Raw genomic sequence first — 14,353 nt, forward strand, 5'->3', positions numbered from 1 at the left:
CACAGGAGGGATGTAGCGGTTAATGAATCTCATTGATCACACAAGTCTGGCTGGTATAAATATTGATAACGACTTCGGCTGGTTTGATGTTAGAACAATGGTTGCTTCCCTGTGTGGACATCCTCATGAAGTTTGACAACTCACAAATCAGGGAGCAAGACTGGTGCACGGTCATGACGAGCAACATGCAATATTTTATTACGTGCAAAAAACGTACACGTCAGACTTGTTTCAAAATCAGTGAAACGTGTTAATTGCTCATGCACTGTGGCACGCTACAGCTCCAGCACACAAAAGCACAATTAAACTGTGTAAAACATCCAATTGATCATCTGTGGGTGGTGTTTAAAGTTAATCTCGGCTTCCACACAAGATGCTTTTTTTCTTCTAAACTTGCGAGCCTCTTTCTCTTTCTACAGTAAACAGTTACAGTGCAGCTTGTGATTTAGGAGGGCTCACTGGGGCTGGGTCGTGTTGTTCCTGCTTTACTCCAGAGACTGCTGATTTTGGAGTTTCCAGGTCTTTGCTGCAAATTCACATCAAGAGGAACCATTCTCCCAGTGAATTACCTTGATCTGTTCTCCCTGGGGGGGATATGTAAAGACAAAGCCGTGAAATATTCTCAGGGCGCACCGAGAATAAGCTCCTCTCTGAAATGTCAAAATCTGTGGGGGGGAGAGAGGGGGGATGCTTTGCCCCTCTGGTTGTCCCCATGATGCTCCTGAAACTGAACTTTTTTGTTTTCTGCAGTTGAAAAGGAGAAAGTAAAGTTTCCGACCGCAAAGAGTTCTCATCCATCAAAAAAAAAAAAAAAAAAAAAAAAAAAAGGTCTTGGGTTAACTTACCTACTGGTGACATCTCAGGAACGTTGGCTGTGTACGGTCCCTCCAGGAACTTTGGCTCGTTGTCATTGATATCTTGGACCTTGATTACAAATTCTGATTCAGGTTCGAGGGGCCTATTGGTGTTGATGTCCACAGCCTGGGCGCGCAGGGTGTAGTAAGGCTTCTCCTCTCTGTCAAGACTCCTTAAGGCATGGATGTCCCCCGTTGTTTGGTCAATTGTGAAAATGGAGCCAGCCCCATCCCCGGAGAGAGTGTACTTCACCTCACTGTCCCCCCTATCGAGGTCAGTGTGTAGCTGCGAGACAAAAGAGGACAAAAAAAAGACAGGTTGAGTACAAACATTGGCACAGATAATGATTCATTGAAAGCACTGGGGGAGAGCTGACAAGGAAGAGTGCTTCACAAAGACAGTCAAGGAAACTGACTGCGCATCAAAGAGCAAATTCATTCCTCTGCAAAGATCTGCAAAACACTAAGTCATGAGAAAAATAAAATGATCGTGCTTTCAGAACATTTCATAGATTAATGAGGCTAAATCTCTCATAAATAATGTATTCTCTCAGTGCAATTACGCTGCGGTGATAACTCCTCAACATCGCGGACCCATTTCTATCCAGGCGTGACTCAAAAGTCTCTTATGTGAGATAGGAGATGGGAGTTTTTCTCAGAGAGGCAAAGATCAGAAGGATCACCTGACAGCGGAGCTCTTGTGACCAGAGGACTCTCAGCACAATTGGAAAATATCACAGCTCCATCCAGAGAACGTCTTTGTTAAAATAGATCCAGGACTGTGGCAGCTCTCTTTGTACAATAAAAACACATTTGCAGCCGGTGGCAGAAAGCCTATTGACATAGTTGTGTTTAGCTCGCACATCACTCATACAATTCAAAGCTCTTTAAATATTTAAGGGCTCTAATGCAATGTGATCATTACCATATATAGATATGGATTTTTTTTTTCTTCCCGTTCCTATCGATGCCATGAAATTAACTCCAACACTGTTGAACAGAAGTCTAATCCAGGAAGACTTTAAGCACTGAAGCAGATGAAAACAATACATACACCTGACGAAGTTACCTGTTGACATGGTGACGCAAAGATGAATTTTTCTTCTGTCAAATTAGAGCTTCTGTTACTTGCACTGATTTGTCTTTAATTCTGCTCTTCAACGTGAACTTCGGGCCCTTTTTTCTGTGACTGAATGGACTCTGAACTGATTACTGTCCTGTTATCACTCTCTTATTTGTGAACTATCTAATAAGTGACATTGACCGCTATTTTTTTTTTTTTTCTCCAAACACTGAGATATCATTTGCACATGGACGATTTCCCCACTGAACTTTCAGATCCAGCCACGTGACACAGAGGAAATATGAGAAGCGGCCACAAGTCCTCTGCAGATTACGGTTCAGAAACAACACAAGACACGTGCACAAACACACCGGGAGTAATTAATGAGGTTTAAGGGAAGAATTGCCAAGTTCACTCAAGCATGGTGTGGCATTATAATGTTGTCACCCACGGTGCATTATTCATTGCTATTCAAATGAATTACACTTATTTTTAGTACACAACCCTAGTTGGGTTTCTGCTATGAGCAGAGTATCTGAAATATAGATTATTTATTTTCACTACAGATACAATTAACATGTTCCTCCCCCACAAACTACATACTCTGACAATGAAACAAAATATTGATGTATCCTTACTCGGTGCTACATGAGCCACCTAACATGTTGAATTTAGGTCAAACGTTCTGCTGATTTTGGAGAAAGTGTTAAAAATTATGTGAAGATTAATTTATGCAATGCCAGCCAAACTTATTTTGAAATTGTATCATCTGCAATTGGCTTCAGGCAGAGTTGATAATTACCATAATTATGATTGTGTTATGTAATATAAGTGTTATGAATTAATGAGGGTTGTGATGTGTTACTTTAAACCGTGATCACTGTGTCAGCGTAATGCTACATATATTACAACTTTTAGTGATGTTTTATTAGGCTCCTGACAATAAAACATTTTATTGGGATTTTTCATGGGACTGGAACATACAGTATTTCCGCTGGATTATAATTTCCTAAAAGCTAAAATATGATGAATGCGCATTTATGTAACATCTCCCGACATTATGGGTTGATAAGGAGTTGATTTAACAAACAAAAAACAAAAAAATAGATTTCCAAGATGAAGCAAAAGAAGGCTGAAATTATTCTCTTGACCTCGGACATGCTTGTTGTGGTCCATTATGGTGCGTTGAATGCAGAATGGAAGCTTCCATGGATCAAACCTTCAGAACTTCTTCCCTTTACTGTGCTTATCGTAATGATGTTAATATCAAAATAAGATGGCCCTCGAGTGCAGAAAGAAGGGATCAGTTAAAATTGAAACCAGTCAGTTCTTAGTCAATCAAACAAAAATACATCTGAAAACACGGACATCCAAACGAGTAAACATGTTGCAAGTGCTTAAAAAAAAACAACCTGACAGTGAGTTGACAATGTCAGTGAGGCCAGAGAAAGCTTCTCCACAACCACGCTTCAGTTGTTTCATTCACCCCAGGTCTCCTAATTTTTATGGTAATTAATTAGGGGCTTATGATTTTTCACGTGTCCCAAATTAGAATAATAAAAATGCCTTGGGTCATGTGTTTTTCTTTTTCTTTTATCACAACCTGTCTTCGGTGCAGCACCCCCAACTGAATGGAAAATTAAAGCTTATTTAAAAACGTGAACTTTGCTCTTGTCATTTTTAAACCTCGAGTTTGAATGTGTTGGACCACAGCGCACCTACAAGCACCCTCCTGTGTAATGACGACATGGGGTCGCAGGTGAATACTTACATAATCAATTTTATGAAGTGGGCCAGGAGGGATGGTGGTGGTGGTGGTGGGTATGTATGGTTACGTGGGGTTTCCTGTACCCATTTCCAGGGAGAACAAACATTTTCAAGGAAACCTATTTCACCTGTCCACGTTAACAACAGTGAGGACAACCACAGACATGAAGTACAAAATGTGTATATAACAGCTGTACTTGTGCAGTTTGAGATATATAACTCGTATAAATCGGCTGTTTGACATTTTTCTAATTGCCAACGATGACAGAGGTAGAAGAAATGTTGACTAACAGGTCAGCGTGGATACTAAAGCTCAGCCTTACGGACGACTTGACGTTGTTTAACAACACTTCGCGTCCACCGCCTTTCAAACGCTGCTGGCTGCGTTATGATGTTACAACTTCAACAATAAACCACGATGGACGGAACCGAGATGCCAGAGACACACGGTTTGTTCTCCACCAGAACCGAGGTCTTCAGTCCTGAGGGGAATTGCGACGGAGCATCTCCAGGACCGGAGGATGTTGGACCGCCATGGAGCCGGAGGTGTCCAGGAGCAACTAGAGGTAGAACCTGACTCTTTGTTTTGTTGGTTTTCTTGTCCTGTTGTGTTATATTTAGTATCACTGGGTGAAAGGCCGCCGTGCACTTCATTATTCCGAGCTTAGCTGCTGTTTTACACTGGCTCCTGTGAGCACGGACTCGATTATAATTCATAACAATTGATTGGCTGTCAGCATGTGTCGATGTGATTTGGTATAGAATTGCCATTCCATTATGTTCATTTTCTGTGCTGTTTGGCTGCAGGCCGTTGGACCATTATGCTGCTGGGATACTATAATTTGCCTCTTGTGCTTGTGCCTGCACGGAGTTTGTGTGTGGAAGTGGAAAAGTACTTTTTTGTTCATATCTGGACTTGAAGTTTGTTTGAGTTGCGAGCACGTTGGCAGGCTGTATGTGTTTCATGGTTTTGTCTCGCCTGTTGCTGGTTTAGCTTTTGGACTATGTCATCTGACAAACTGGGGGAATGCTTCATACTGTAACGGTTTGTAACTGTAAAATAATTTATCATTGTGGGACTAAGATGCAAATGTGGCTCAGTAATTATTATGCAGCACAAAGCTCCCAGGGCTTCTGTCTCAACCCGTGGGTTTAAGAAAGTCACCTGCAGATGTGATTTATTGATTTCTCTTGTTGACTTGTAAACTGCAGCTACACTAGATTTCGCTTCAGTGGAGAATCTTCGATGGCAAGTGGGACATGCTTGCTATCATAGTTTTAGCACATGGGTGGATGGATTTATTGGCAGCACAGATACAGCGTGCTCCTAATATGTTGCCTGTCTATGTAATGCATAATTATATTATTTTATTTCCTATCATAGGATATCTGTTGTTTTTCTCAGCTTCCTGGGATGAAGCGATTGTGCCATTACCTTTGGCTCTGTACTGCATGTGCACGTGTCGGTGAACTGCTGCAGTGTTCTTGGCAATGGTAGCTTATTTGTTTTTATTTGTTTTAGTTGGACACATGCCTCCTGTAAAATCAACTGGGCAGAGAGCTTCCTCTGTAATTTAACAGCCCCCATCAGCAAAAAAACTGGAAAGTGATTATACGAGCTGTAATGATCATGGTTATCTATTATTGTGGGATTGAGTAAAATAGCATGTCTGGCATTCCTGTGTGTTAGGCTGGAACAGGAATTACTCGCCCGAAACATCCAACATTTCACTGTTATCAGGTTAAACCCTTAAAAAAAATAGTCAGTATAAGTCTTATAAGACCTCATAAATCCTTTTATTTGTAACTTTTAACTCGCAAAATGTAGAGTCTCGAGGGCGTGGATTGTTTTTTTTTTAACAAATATATGCTCTATCATACAAACAATGCAAGTAGCGGATGATTGCATTTTGTTGAGCAAAATGAAAGGGAACCATTTCCTGAGGGCCTTTCGACTGTCAGCAGCGTGGTTTAAGAGCCTTGTTGCCCTCAGGTGCTCCCCAGAAAGTTTTGCTTCCTGGCTCGCCAGGCTTTAATAATACACTGTGTATCGCAGTATACGCTGTTTTAGTCGGATCCTACAACAATAGTAGTTGTTTTGTTTAACCATTATTTATTTATCTTCTTTCCTCTTTTTGTAATCCAGTAATTTGCGGTACATTCACGTGATCTGCAGCATCAGTCGTACTAGATTATCTTGAGTTTAGTATCTCCCATTAGACGGCGTTTTCATTCAAAGGCATCACAAACATGATGTTTCTTTTTTTGCTTTTCGACATACTGGTGAGATCGTATTGGCAGATGAGCTGTTGCAAAAAGCCTAAATAGGATCCGCAGTCTTTTGTGAGTTAAATCTATGAGCAAAACACACTGCTGTTCGAAAACGCGTACAGGGGTTCACAGAGCAGCGCCCAGTATTATGCAATCCGGTACAAATCGCCTGCAACAAACAACTGTTGTGAAAGAATATTTGATGGCGTAGTTTGTGATTGCATCGTGTTTTGAGACGTTCACCCTAACGTGACACTTCACTCCCAGTGGGACAAAATAACAAACACTCCTACAATGATGTCTGGTTTTGTGAAGCTGAATCAACATCTTTTTGACACACAGGAGCATTGTAAACAATTGTTATGAATTGGCTGAGATTCTGCAGGTGTTTGTGATAGTTTCCATCATATGTACCAACCTCTGCGCAAAGATGTTTAACGGCAAATAAGAGGGAAAATGATAAACATTTTCTGTTGGCTCAATAACTCGAGAGCTGTGCTTTTTCAAAGTTCTCCCGTCCCAATAATCAACAGTCAAAACAAAATACTTATTGTAACTGAAGCTGGATTGGGCCATTAGTATACTCTGCACTGTGGGGGGAGACTCATATCTTCATGTATTATTGAATAGATTATCCCTTTGTATTCATGATTTTATGGCTAGTTTACATTTGATTGTCCTTTGACTGACAATAAAAGGAAGAGATAAAAACACCCTCTTTAGCACATTAAATATGCATATTTTTTCACATGTGCATTTTATTCAACACAAGTAGCCAGGAGAGGCACCTGCACATTGATTCCAGAACGGCACAATTAGAGATGAAAAAGAAAAGCAAATGCAGCTATAAAACCGACGGCCACGTTGCCTCATTAATTATAAGTGAAAGTTGACTGATATTAATTAAAATTTCCATTAGGCCAACAATGGTAATCAATTATATAAAAAGATTCATTAATATGGAGACAGACACGGGCTTTGTTTAAACTACAAAAAAAAAAACCACCCCTCCCCACCCCACCGCGTTCAATAGACCAGCGGCAGAATAATAGTCGTCACCATCCCAACAATACGTTAAAGAGAAAATACGTTATTTTCCTGAAGAGAGTAGAAATCCCCTCCTTTCTCGTAACACTTTTTCAAATATTTAACACATAGCAGTCACTGTGTGCAGACTTCAAATGATGGCTAATCTTAAGTAAATCAGCACGTGCGGGATGACTGAATGACATCTTGTGGTGACAGTTCGATGGCATGCACCTGCGTTACGGCGAGAATATCCCTCCCCTCCGTTTTGCCTCATTGATGAGCGTAATTAGTAAGAAGCTCCTGCCCAACGTATCATCTGACGTGGCAACTATAAAAAGAAACGGTTTGTGTGTGTGGAGATGAAATAAGATTCCTGTTACCGTACAAAATCACATTAACGTTCATGCTCTTGGTGGTTCAGATTCTTGCTTAACCTCATTTTGCTCAGATACCATGCCTATTATGGAGACACATAAGCTATTATATTATTTTATATAGGGTTCAAAGCGGTGACCTAAAATGTCCACACTGTTCTCTGTAACCATTTGGCCACCTTGCCCTGTTTGAAGCAGTTGAGACGATGCACATGGGAAGCCAGTGCATCATTAGCGGTGTCATCAAAAGCATCGGCAAGTCCATTATTCAACTTGCTATTAATCAGCTGTGTAAAGGAGTTGTATTGACCAAAGCTGCTCATCTACTGGTAGAAAGAGGGGGAAGCGGTAGCTGATCTTACTGACCGTGGAATAGTCACATACTTCTGCTTCTTTAGAGAGAGTTCTTGAGTCTGGGAAAAGGGTCGGCGTTCCCCTTTCACTTCCAGGATCTGCAGCTCGTGGTCCCTCATCGGCCGAGCAGTAAAGAACGCATATTGATTAATTGAAGTGATTTCAGAGGAGAACGTAACCAACCTCTGTAGAAAACGCTGTAATTGGATTTCTCCAACCGGGTTTATGTGGTGGCTCCTCTCAGGAATGCATATCAGAGCCGCAACTCTCGAGCTGATGGCGAAGCCCACATTGTTCCTCGAACGCTCCGACGATACCCGCGCCGGCGAGAACATTTACAAATCTGGAAAATAAAAGTTAGGGAACATCCTCGTTCTGGTCTTTTAAAGGCTATCGCGTGTTTGTGTGGGTTATGAAATAGAATATTATTGGTATGGTACGCGATACATACATTTTTTATATTGTAAATTTATTATGCTTTATACACAAGTTGAGATGGATCCATATTTAATTGTGGGCATGTACTACATGTCACCCGTCAGAATTCACACTAATGATTGTAAATCATTCAGTGTCCATCAGTGCTTCGTATTCCTACTCCCGTCTTGAGTTTATTTTTATGCTGCGAGTCATTTTTGAGCTCTGAAGCCACCGTTCATTCCTGTAACTCTTCAACCACCGTCCTACTAGCTCGGTAGTGTGATGACACAGTTGGCAGCGTGTTGGCATGTTGTAGGTGGCTTCAACTCGTGTGTGTTGTCAGGGCCAGTGTCACATCACGACTGGTGGTTGCATGTTTTTTTTTGAGGGTAGTTGGCAAGCAGCTGATGGAAAGAAAAACACAACGTCAAAAATGCTGCGAGCTTATTATAGCTGATCGATATTGGCTTGCGAAGCCATTTCTCTGCTGCTGACAGCTCAGAGATTCCTATCTGGGTTGTGTCATGCCTCAGTCAGGTAATAGGGATGGAGCGGAGGGAAAAAAAGGGAGGCCTATACTGATTAGATATGCAACCACAGAAAACGTATGTGTGCAAGAGAGGGAGAGGGAGTGGGGGGTTTGACAGACAGATATAGCCTCGGGTGTGTGACAACAGATAAAAGTCAATGAGTTGCATTCACCTCTGACGCTGTTGAAATAGGTATTCATCAGAACCCAAACAGCTACTTTCACTGTTTATGGACACGTGAAGTTTGATATAAATTCTACCTCGCTCAACAACCAACACGATGCAATAAGCAGCAGCAGCGTTATTACACGTTAACAATTCTTCCCCCAAAAATATGTACTTTCACGTGAGGTTATCTATTTTGCATAGCAAATAGCACCGAGCGCGACTGATGTTTGACATATCACATTCATGTACGCGACTCTTATCGATCTCGGAGACCCCGGTTAAGGCTTGATTCCCTTTTCTCATATCACACTTGATTAAATAATATAGTGATATTGATACAACATACAGAATGCAATTTTCTACCCAGAATCACAACAGTATTGCCCATCAACGTCAACGCACAAATGGAAAACGTTGACCATGGAAGTAAGTGATACTGATTGGGGCATTAGCACACCATTTGGAAATATGATCCAGGCAATTCAGGAGAAAAAGTCCCATTACCCATGGGGGCAAAATATATGAAATGTATCACTTTGGCAGGACAGATGAATGGCATCATTAGCTTTTATTTCAGCTGTTCTTTCCGGAATTTTCCTGCCAACATTCATCATCAACATACATTACAATTGTAAATGTTCTCGTCTTCTTAATATGTTCTAACGAGCAGCTGACTCACCGACATACTTCTTGAATAATCTTCAAGAGGCAGCAATCCTTTCAAATTACTTTGCATGTGACGGTGAATTACAACGGCAACAACTTTCCAGATGAATTTAGAGAGTGATGTATTCGCATTTTATGGGAGTCACATTTTAGGAAATCCACTCATTTACTGCATTTTTCTTTACCGGCATTCAAACCAACTTTCACACCTGTGGGTTTAATTCTTATTAGTAAATAATCACAATAGTAATTGTATGACAGTAAGACGGTGACCTAATTGCTCTTACACGTGTGTGATATTCCTCTGTGATTGCCGTATTGTTGATTATGGCCGTCATGGATAAATCAACAAAACTGTAATTTGGCACATTGCTTGGACTCTTCATGTAAGTCTCTGAATAAACATCTGCACAGCTCAGTGAGAAGAAATCAACTTGCTTGATTTTTTTTTTTTTTTCTCTCTCTCGAGTTGAAGTTAATTAGCTGCTGGCTTGCTTTGCACTCAGTCCCACTGAAGTATTTCACAGCGGTGGCTCTCATTATCATGGCACGTAAACAGGTTTGCTGCTTTTTATAACGCGGTCCTTCCAAGTTTTTAGCTCTACGACAAAGTTACTGAGCATTTAATACACATTTAACAGCGCGGAACACGCTAGTATGGCCTGTAAATTTCATACGGCCAACCGATGGGATGGCTCTTTGTCGTGCCAGGTGTGTAAGTCTTGTTGAAAAAGGGTTTTATGTCCTTCTTATAGGCCCTCATTGAAAGATTAAATTGCAGGCTCCACATCAGTAATAAATCTCAGCCAGGTGTGGGGTGGGACCGTGAGGAAGAGCCATCAATAAAGAGGAAGGGTGGTCATTCCTTGTCAGGCAGGAAGCGAAGGAATAAACAAGTTGTAGGAGAAACGGGGCTGCCCTTTCTATCAAAAGGTGCTTATTGACTTATATGTAAATAAGTGACCTTTTGTCTGCAAGTGTGAGAAACAGGGTATTGAAGCATGCCAGGCCTCCTCATTCTCTGCAATAAAAGCTACGAGGAGACTTCATTTTTTTTCTTTCCTTTTTATAGGACCTAAGTGTGACTATCCAAATTGATTGGGCTTCTTTTCAACCTTCAGTGCATGTGTGGTTATGGGTATAATATTTGCTTTTTGAACTCGATGGCTGGCGCGTTGGTGATGTTTTTTTTTTGTATGGAACTGATTCCCTATCTGGATTTTCTTGCCAAGTGTATAATTTGTTTAGTATCCTTTGAGAGAGTCTCGCAAATTGCCTAGCTGTCATGCTCCCATGACTTGTGTAAAAAGAAAACGTGGTTGTGTCTGGTGTTGCTTTCTGTGGGAGGTAACACAGCGGACTATCTGTGATGGGCTAAGGTGGTGTTTTAGATTCATGGAAATCTACAGAGGGAGTTATCTTTACGTGGCTCCAGTCCCTCATCAATGAAAGGGTAGACATTCAAACGCTCTGTGCAGTCCATCACAGCTTGGTTATATTTTAGCAATCTATCTACAATTTCTGTATCTGATCCTCAAAACCTGTTCTTTTTCTCTTTTTTTTTTTTGTGTGTGATGAATTGAAGCTTTTATGTGTATCATACGATACGGTCGAGGTTGTCTATACCAAACTGAGAGATGTACTGTCTTCGATTACACCTCCACTTGTTGCGAGCATCATAATATTTATCATTCATCAACATGACAGGTGCATTTCCTTTAAGTGGATTTTGGAATTGCCACGTTATTTCATTTGAATTCTTTGGAAAATAGGTCAAACAGCATTATATGACTATTATGTTCAAATGGAGACTGCTATCATGTTAAAAAAAAAAAAAAAAAAAAAAGATTTCCCGGAAAATAGCCGGTGATCTCAGAGTGAGAGGAAGCAACTCGGCTTGATATACAGCTGCACATTTAATGGCAGATTTGTTTTGCAGATAATCACTGCTCAGTGCAGGAAAGGCCTCGGTATTATCTAATTATGAGCGCTCGGGCTCGTTACATTAACCCTCTTAATCCCTCTGGGCTTTGTTGGCTAAACTGCAATGCTGCTGTTGTCAGCAGGAGATTTGGAAACACTTTTTGACATGAAATCAAACCATATGGGCATTGTTAGGATTTTACTGGGGTTGATATGGTATAACTTATTGATAGCAATATGTATTGGTAATCTTACAGAAATACAACCTTAATTTCATAGAATTAAAATAACTAACTGTTATAACTAACCGTTAACTCTCAGTAGCTGATGCAAGTGGTTTAGCAAATCTACCCGTGATTGGAAAGTTAATAACTGTGGAGTTGTTTGACCTGATAACGCGTGTTACTTTGACGTTAATCGAACTAGATGCACTGCTGGTAGAAAAACTAGCTGCTTTGCCCAGAAAACGCCACAAACATTTGGTGTAATTGTCCAATTAGTTTGTCAGCGTTCCACTGTTACATGCAACTGTTCTTCTAGTACGAACTTTTAGCTTTGCTGCAGTGTTTATTTCACATTTCACAAAATGTAAACACAAAATAGTTGGGCAACACTAATGAGCACATCATCATTAGTAAACAACTAGACGTTGGGAAGAAAGTTCATTTAACAGAAGGCGAATGCAAACACTGGAAATTGAACACATGAATGATGTTCAAATACTAATAGCAGCGCGACTCTCTAGCAATGCCTGTAAGGTGAACTAATTGACAGAATATTTGTTCATATTTTTTATAAACTGTCATGAAAATATAATTATTTGTTGTTATTTTTCAATTCGTATTGTTTCTGGCATTGGAGCATTTGAGTTTTACCACATTGCGTTTCACTCAGCAGAGCAGCTTCACAATAAATGTGAAAAGTTAATGTTTTAAAACCTTTTTTCTATATATATATATATATGTCCTTGAATCACCACTTTTTCTTTTTTCAAGTTAAATGTGGTATTAAAAACCCCATTGAACTATTTCGACACAAAATGTGTGCATCCTCCACCGAGGGAACACGGTGGCCTCAAGACTCTCAGGACATCGTGACTCCATGTGAAAAATTAAATCACCGCTTTTCTAAATAGCTGCAGTTCACTTGCCCTTGAGCACTGGCCCTGAGCATTTGCTCCCCCATTAAAGCTGGTAGGGACTGGTAGTAGTGCTAAAGACCGTGCTGAAACTTGTCATGACCTTATTTGCACCTCAGGGAGTTAAGAGGATAATTATGAAAGTATTGTAAGCAGTCGCTCCCAGTTGTGACTGGAGCATTTCTAACATTCACGTCACGTTTAGAGTCCGCCGCCTCAACTTTTCTGGCCATGAAGCTGTTACAGCAACAACATACTGTATATCTATTCTGACATAAATATTAAGATCAATCTGAGTATATTCATCGTTGTTTTTCACGGTTTGTGCTCTCAGATTGGCTTGCATCCATTTAAATGCTATGAAAGCCAGAGTATGAATGAGTTCTCTTTGTTTTATTTTGTTGTCCTACCGCTGGAACAAGTAGAAATGCAGACATGGCATTTATTTCTCCTCATGTTGCAGAAGAAAAGAAATGTTGCTTTGCTTGCACTCATTAATCCAAAATAGACCAGACAGAATGTGAAGATGCACAATTTTTGTTTTTTGTATTTCCTTCCCTGCAGTTTCCTGCACAAGAATAGTATTCACCTGCTTTGTAAGATTACAGATGTGCACATAGAATAGGCAGTTGTGATTATACTTTGAGATGTATGTTTGTATAGATAGTAATACAAATTTAAAATAAAAATGAACTTAGACATGCACCAGGTTGTGAGCAGATGGCCTCTCTCTGCCTCGCTCTGCCCAGAGAACTGCGGCTAAGATTTATATTTGTTGTGGGTAATCTATAATTTAATCACCCAAAGTTTAAACAAATACTTAATCTCTTCACATAAGTCAGTCCCCAAAAGCTTTGTTTCTTTTATTTTTAGTGTGCTGCTTTATATTTACGCAAAAAAGACCACCACCTCAAACAGAAATGCCAAACTGTCGTACGAGGTGTTGGATTTGGTGCTAAAATATGTATTTGAAATGTTAAAAGTTTGTTATTTACAAAGGGTTTAGTGGTCAAATGGATTGGTAACAAGAAACATCAGATAATTGTGTTTGTGTTGATGAATCTTGTAAATGTCCCACAATCTTAGCGAAATCTAAGACTCGGCATGTTTTGACGTTACAAAGATAAATATATCAGCAAATCATTCACAAGGACAACGACATGTTATCTTTCTGGTCACAAATACCTCTGCCTTCCACCACAAACAACCACCGGTGCATTCAGGTGAACGTTGTTTGGCAATATGCAAACTAGTTGATCCGTAACACCGGCACTGACTGTGTACTCCATCATCAGCGGTTGTCCTCCCGTCCTCCTCCAGCGCTCGTAACAGCAGCTACAAAGTCCTTGAAGCTAAAACTATATATTTGTTTGATTCCACCTTATATAGTCACCTGAGTTACTGCCACCGTGTTGAGTCTGGTTCTTGTGCTTTTAATTTTAATTGCACTGCTGCTTATTAAAGAATGCTAAAGTACCTAAAAAAAAAGAAAAGAAGACTAGCTACGTGCTAGCAGTGGTAGAAAAGCATGGTGCATTCATGCATTATGCATACTTTGCATTTTCTTAGTGTATTTCAGCAAATTTTGAGGATTTCAAAAATGCAAAAAAAACGTTTTCTGGGGGCGACCGTTGGCAGAGCGGTGAAGGTGCATACCACATTTCCTGTCCATCTCAAACGCAAAATACCAAAAATCTATTATAATAATGGGACATTACAGCCCTGCTTTTTACTAAATCACCCTAAAAAGTAACATACATATGTCTCTTACTCAAACATGCATGTATTTTTGGGGG

The 14,353-nt window shown here is 40.2% G+C and overlaps 1 protein-coding gene across 1 annotated transcript in view; it reads right to left on the reverse strand.

Annotated features, from left to right (window-relative positions):
• The window catches only part of LOC138625693 (cadherin-12-like), an 87,629-nt gene that overhangs the window by 40,601 nt on the left and 32,675 nt on the right, over positions 1-14,353 (reverse strand). The window contains exon 3 of the mRNA XM_069706792.1: positions 846-1,140. Coding sequence (XP_069562893.1) covers positions 846-1,140 — 295 coding nt within the window. The remainder of the gene's footprint in view (positions 1-845; positions 1,141-14,353) is intronic.

Source organism: Brachyistius frenatus, unplaced genomic scaffold (genome assembly GCF_029030835.1).
Source record: "Brachyistius frenatus isolate BFR_SWC_R1_liver_20210118 unplaced genomic scaffold, ASM2903083v1 Contig_65, whole genome shotgun sequence".
Classification (NCBI taxonomy): Eukaryota; Metazoa; Chordata; class Actinopteri; family Embiotocidae; genus Brachyistius; species Brachyistius frenatus.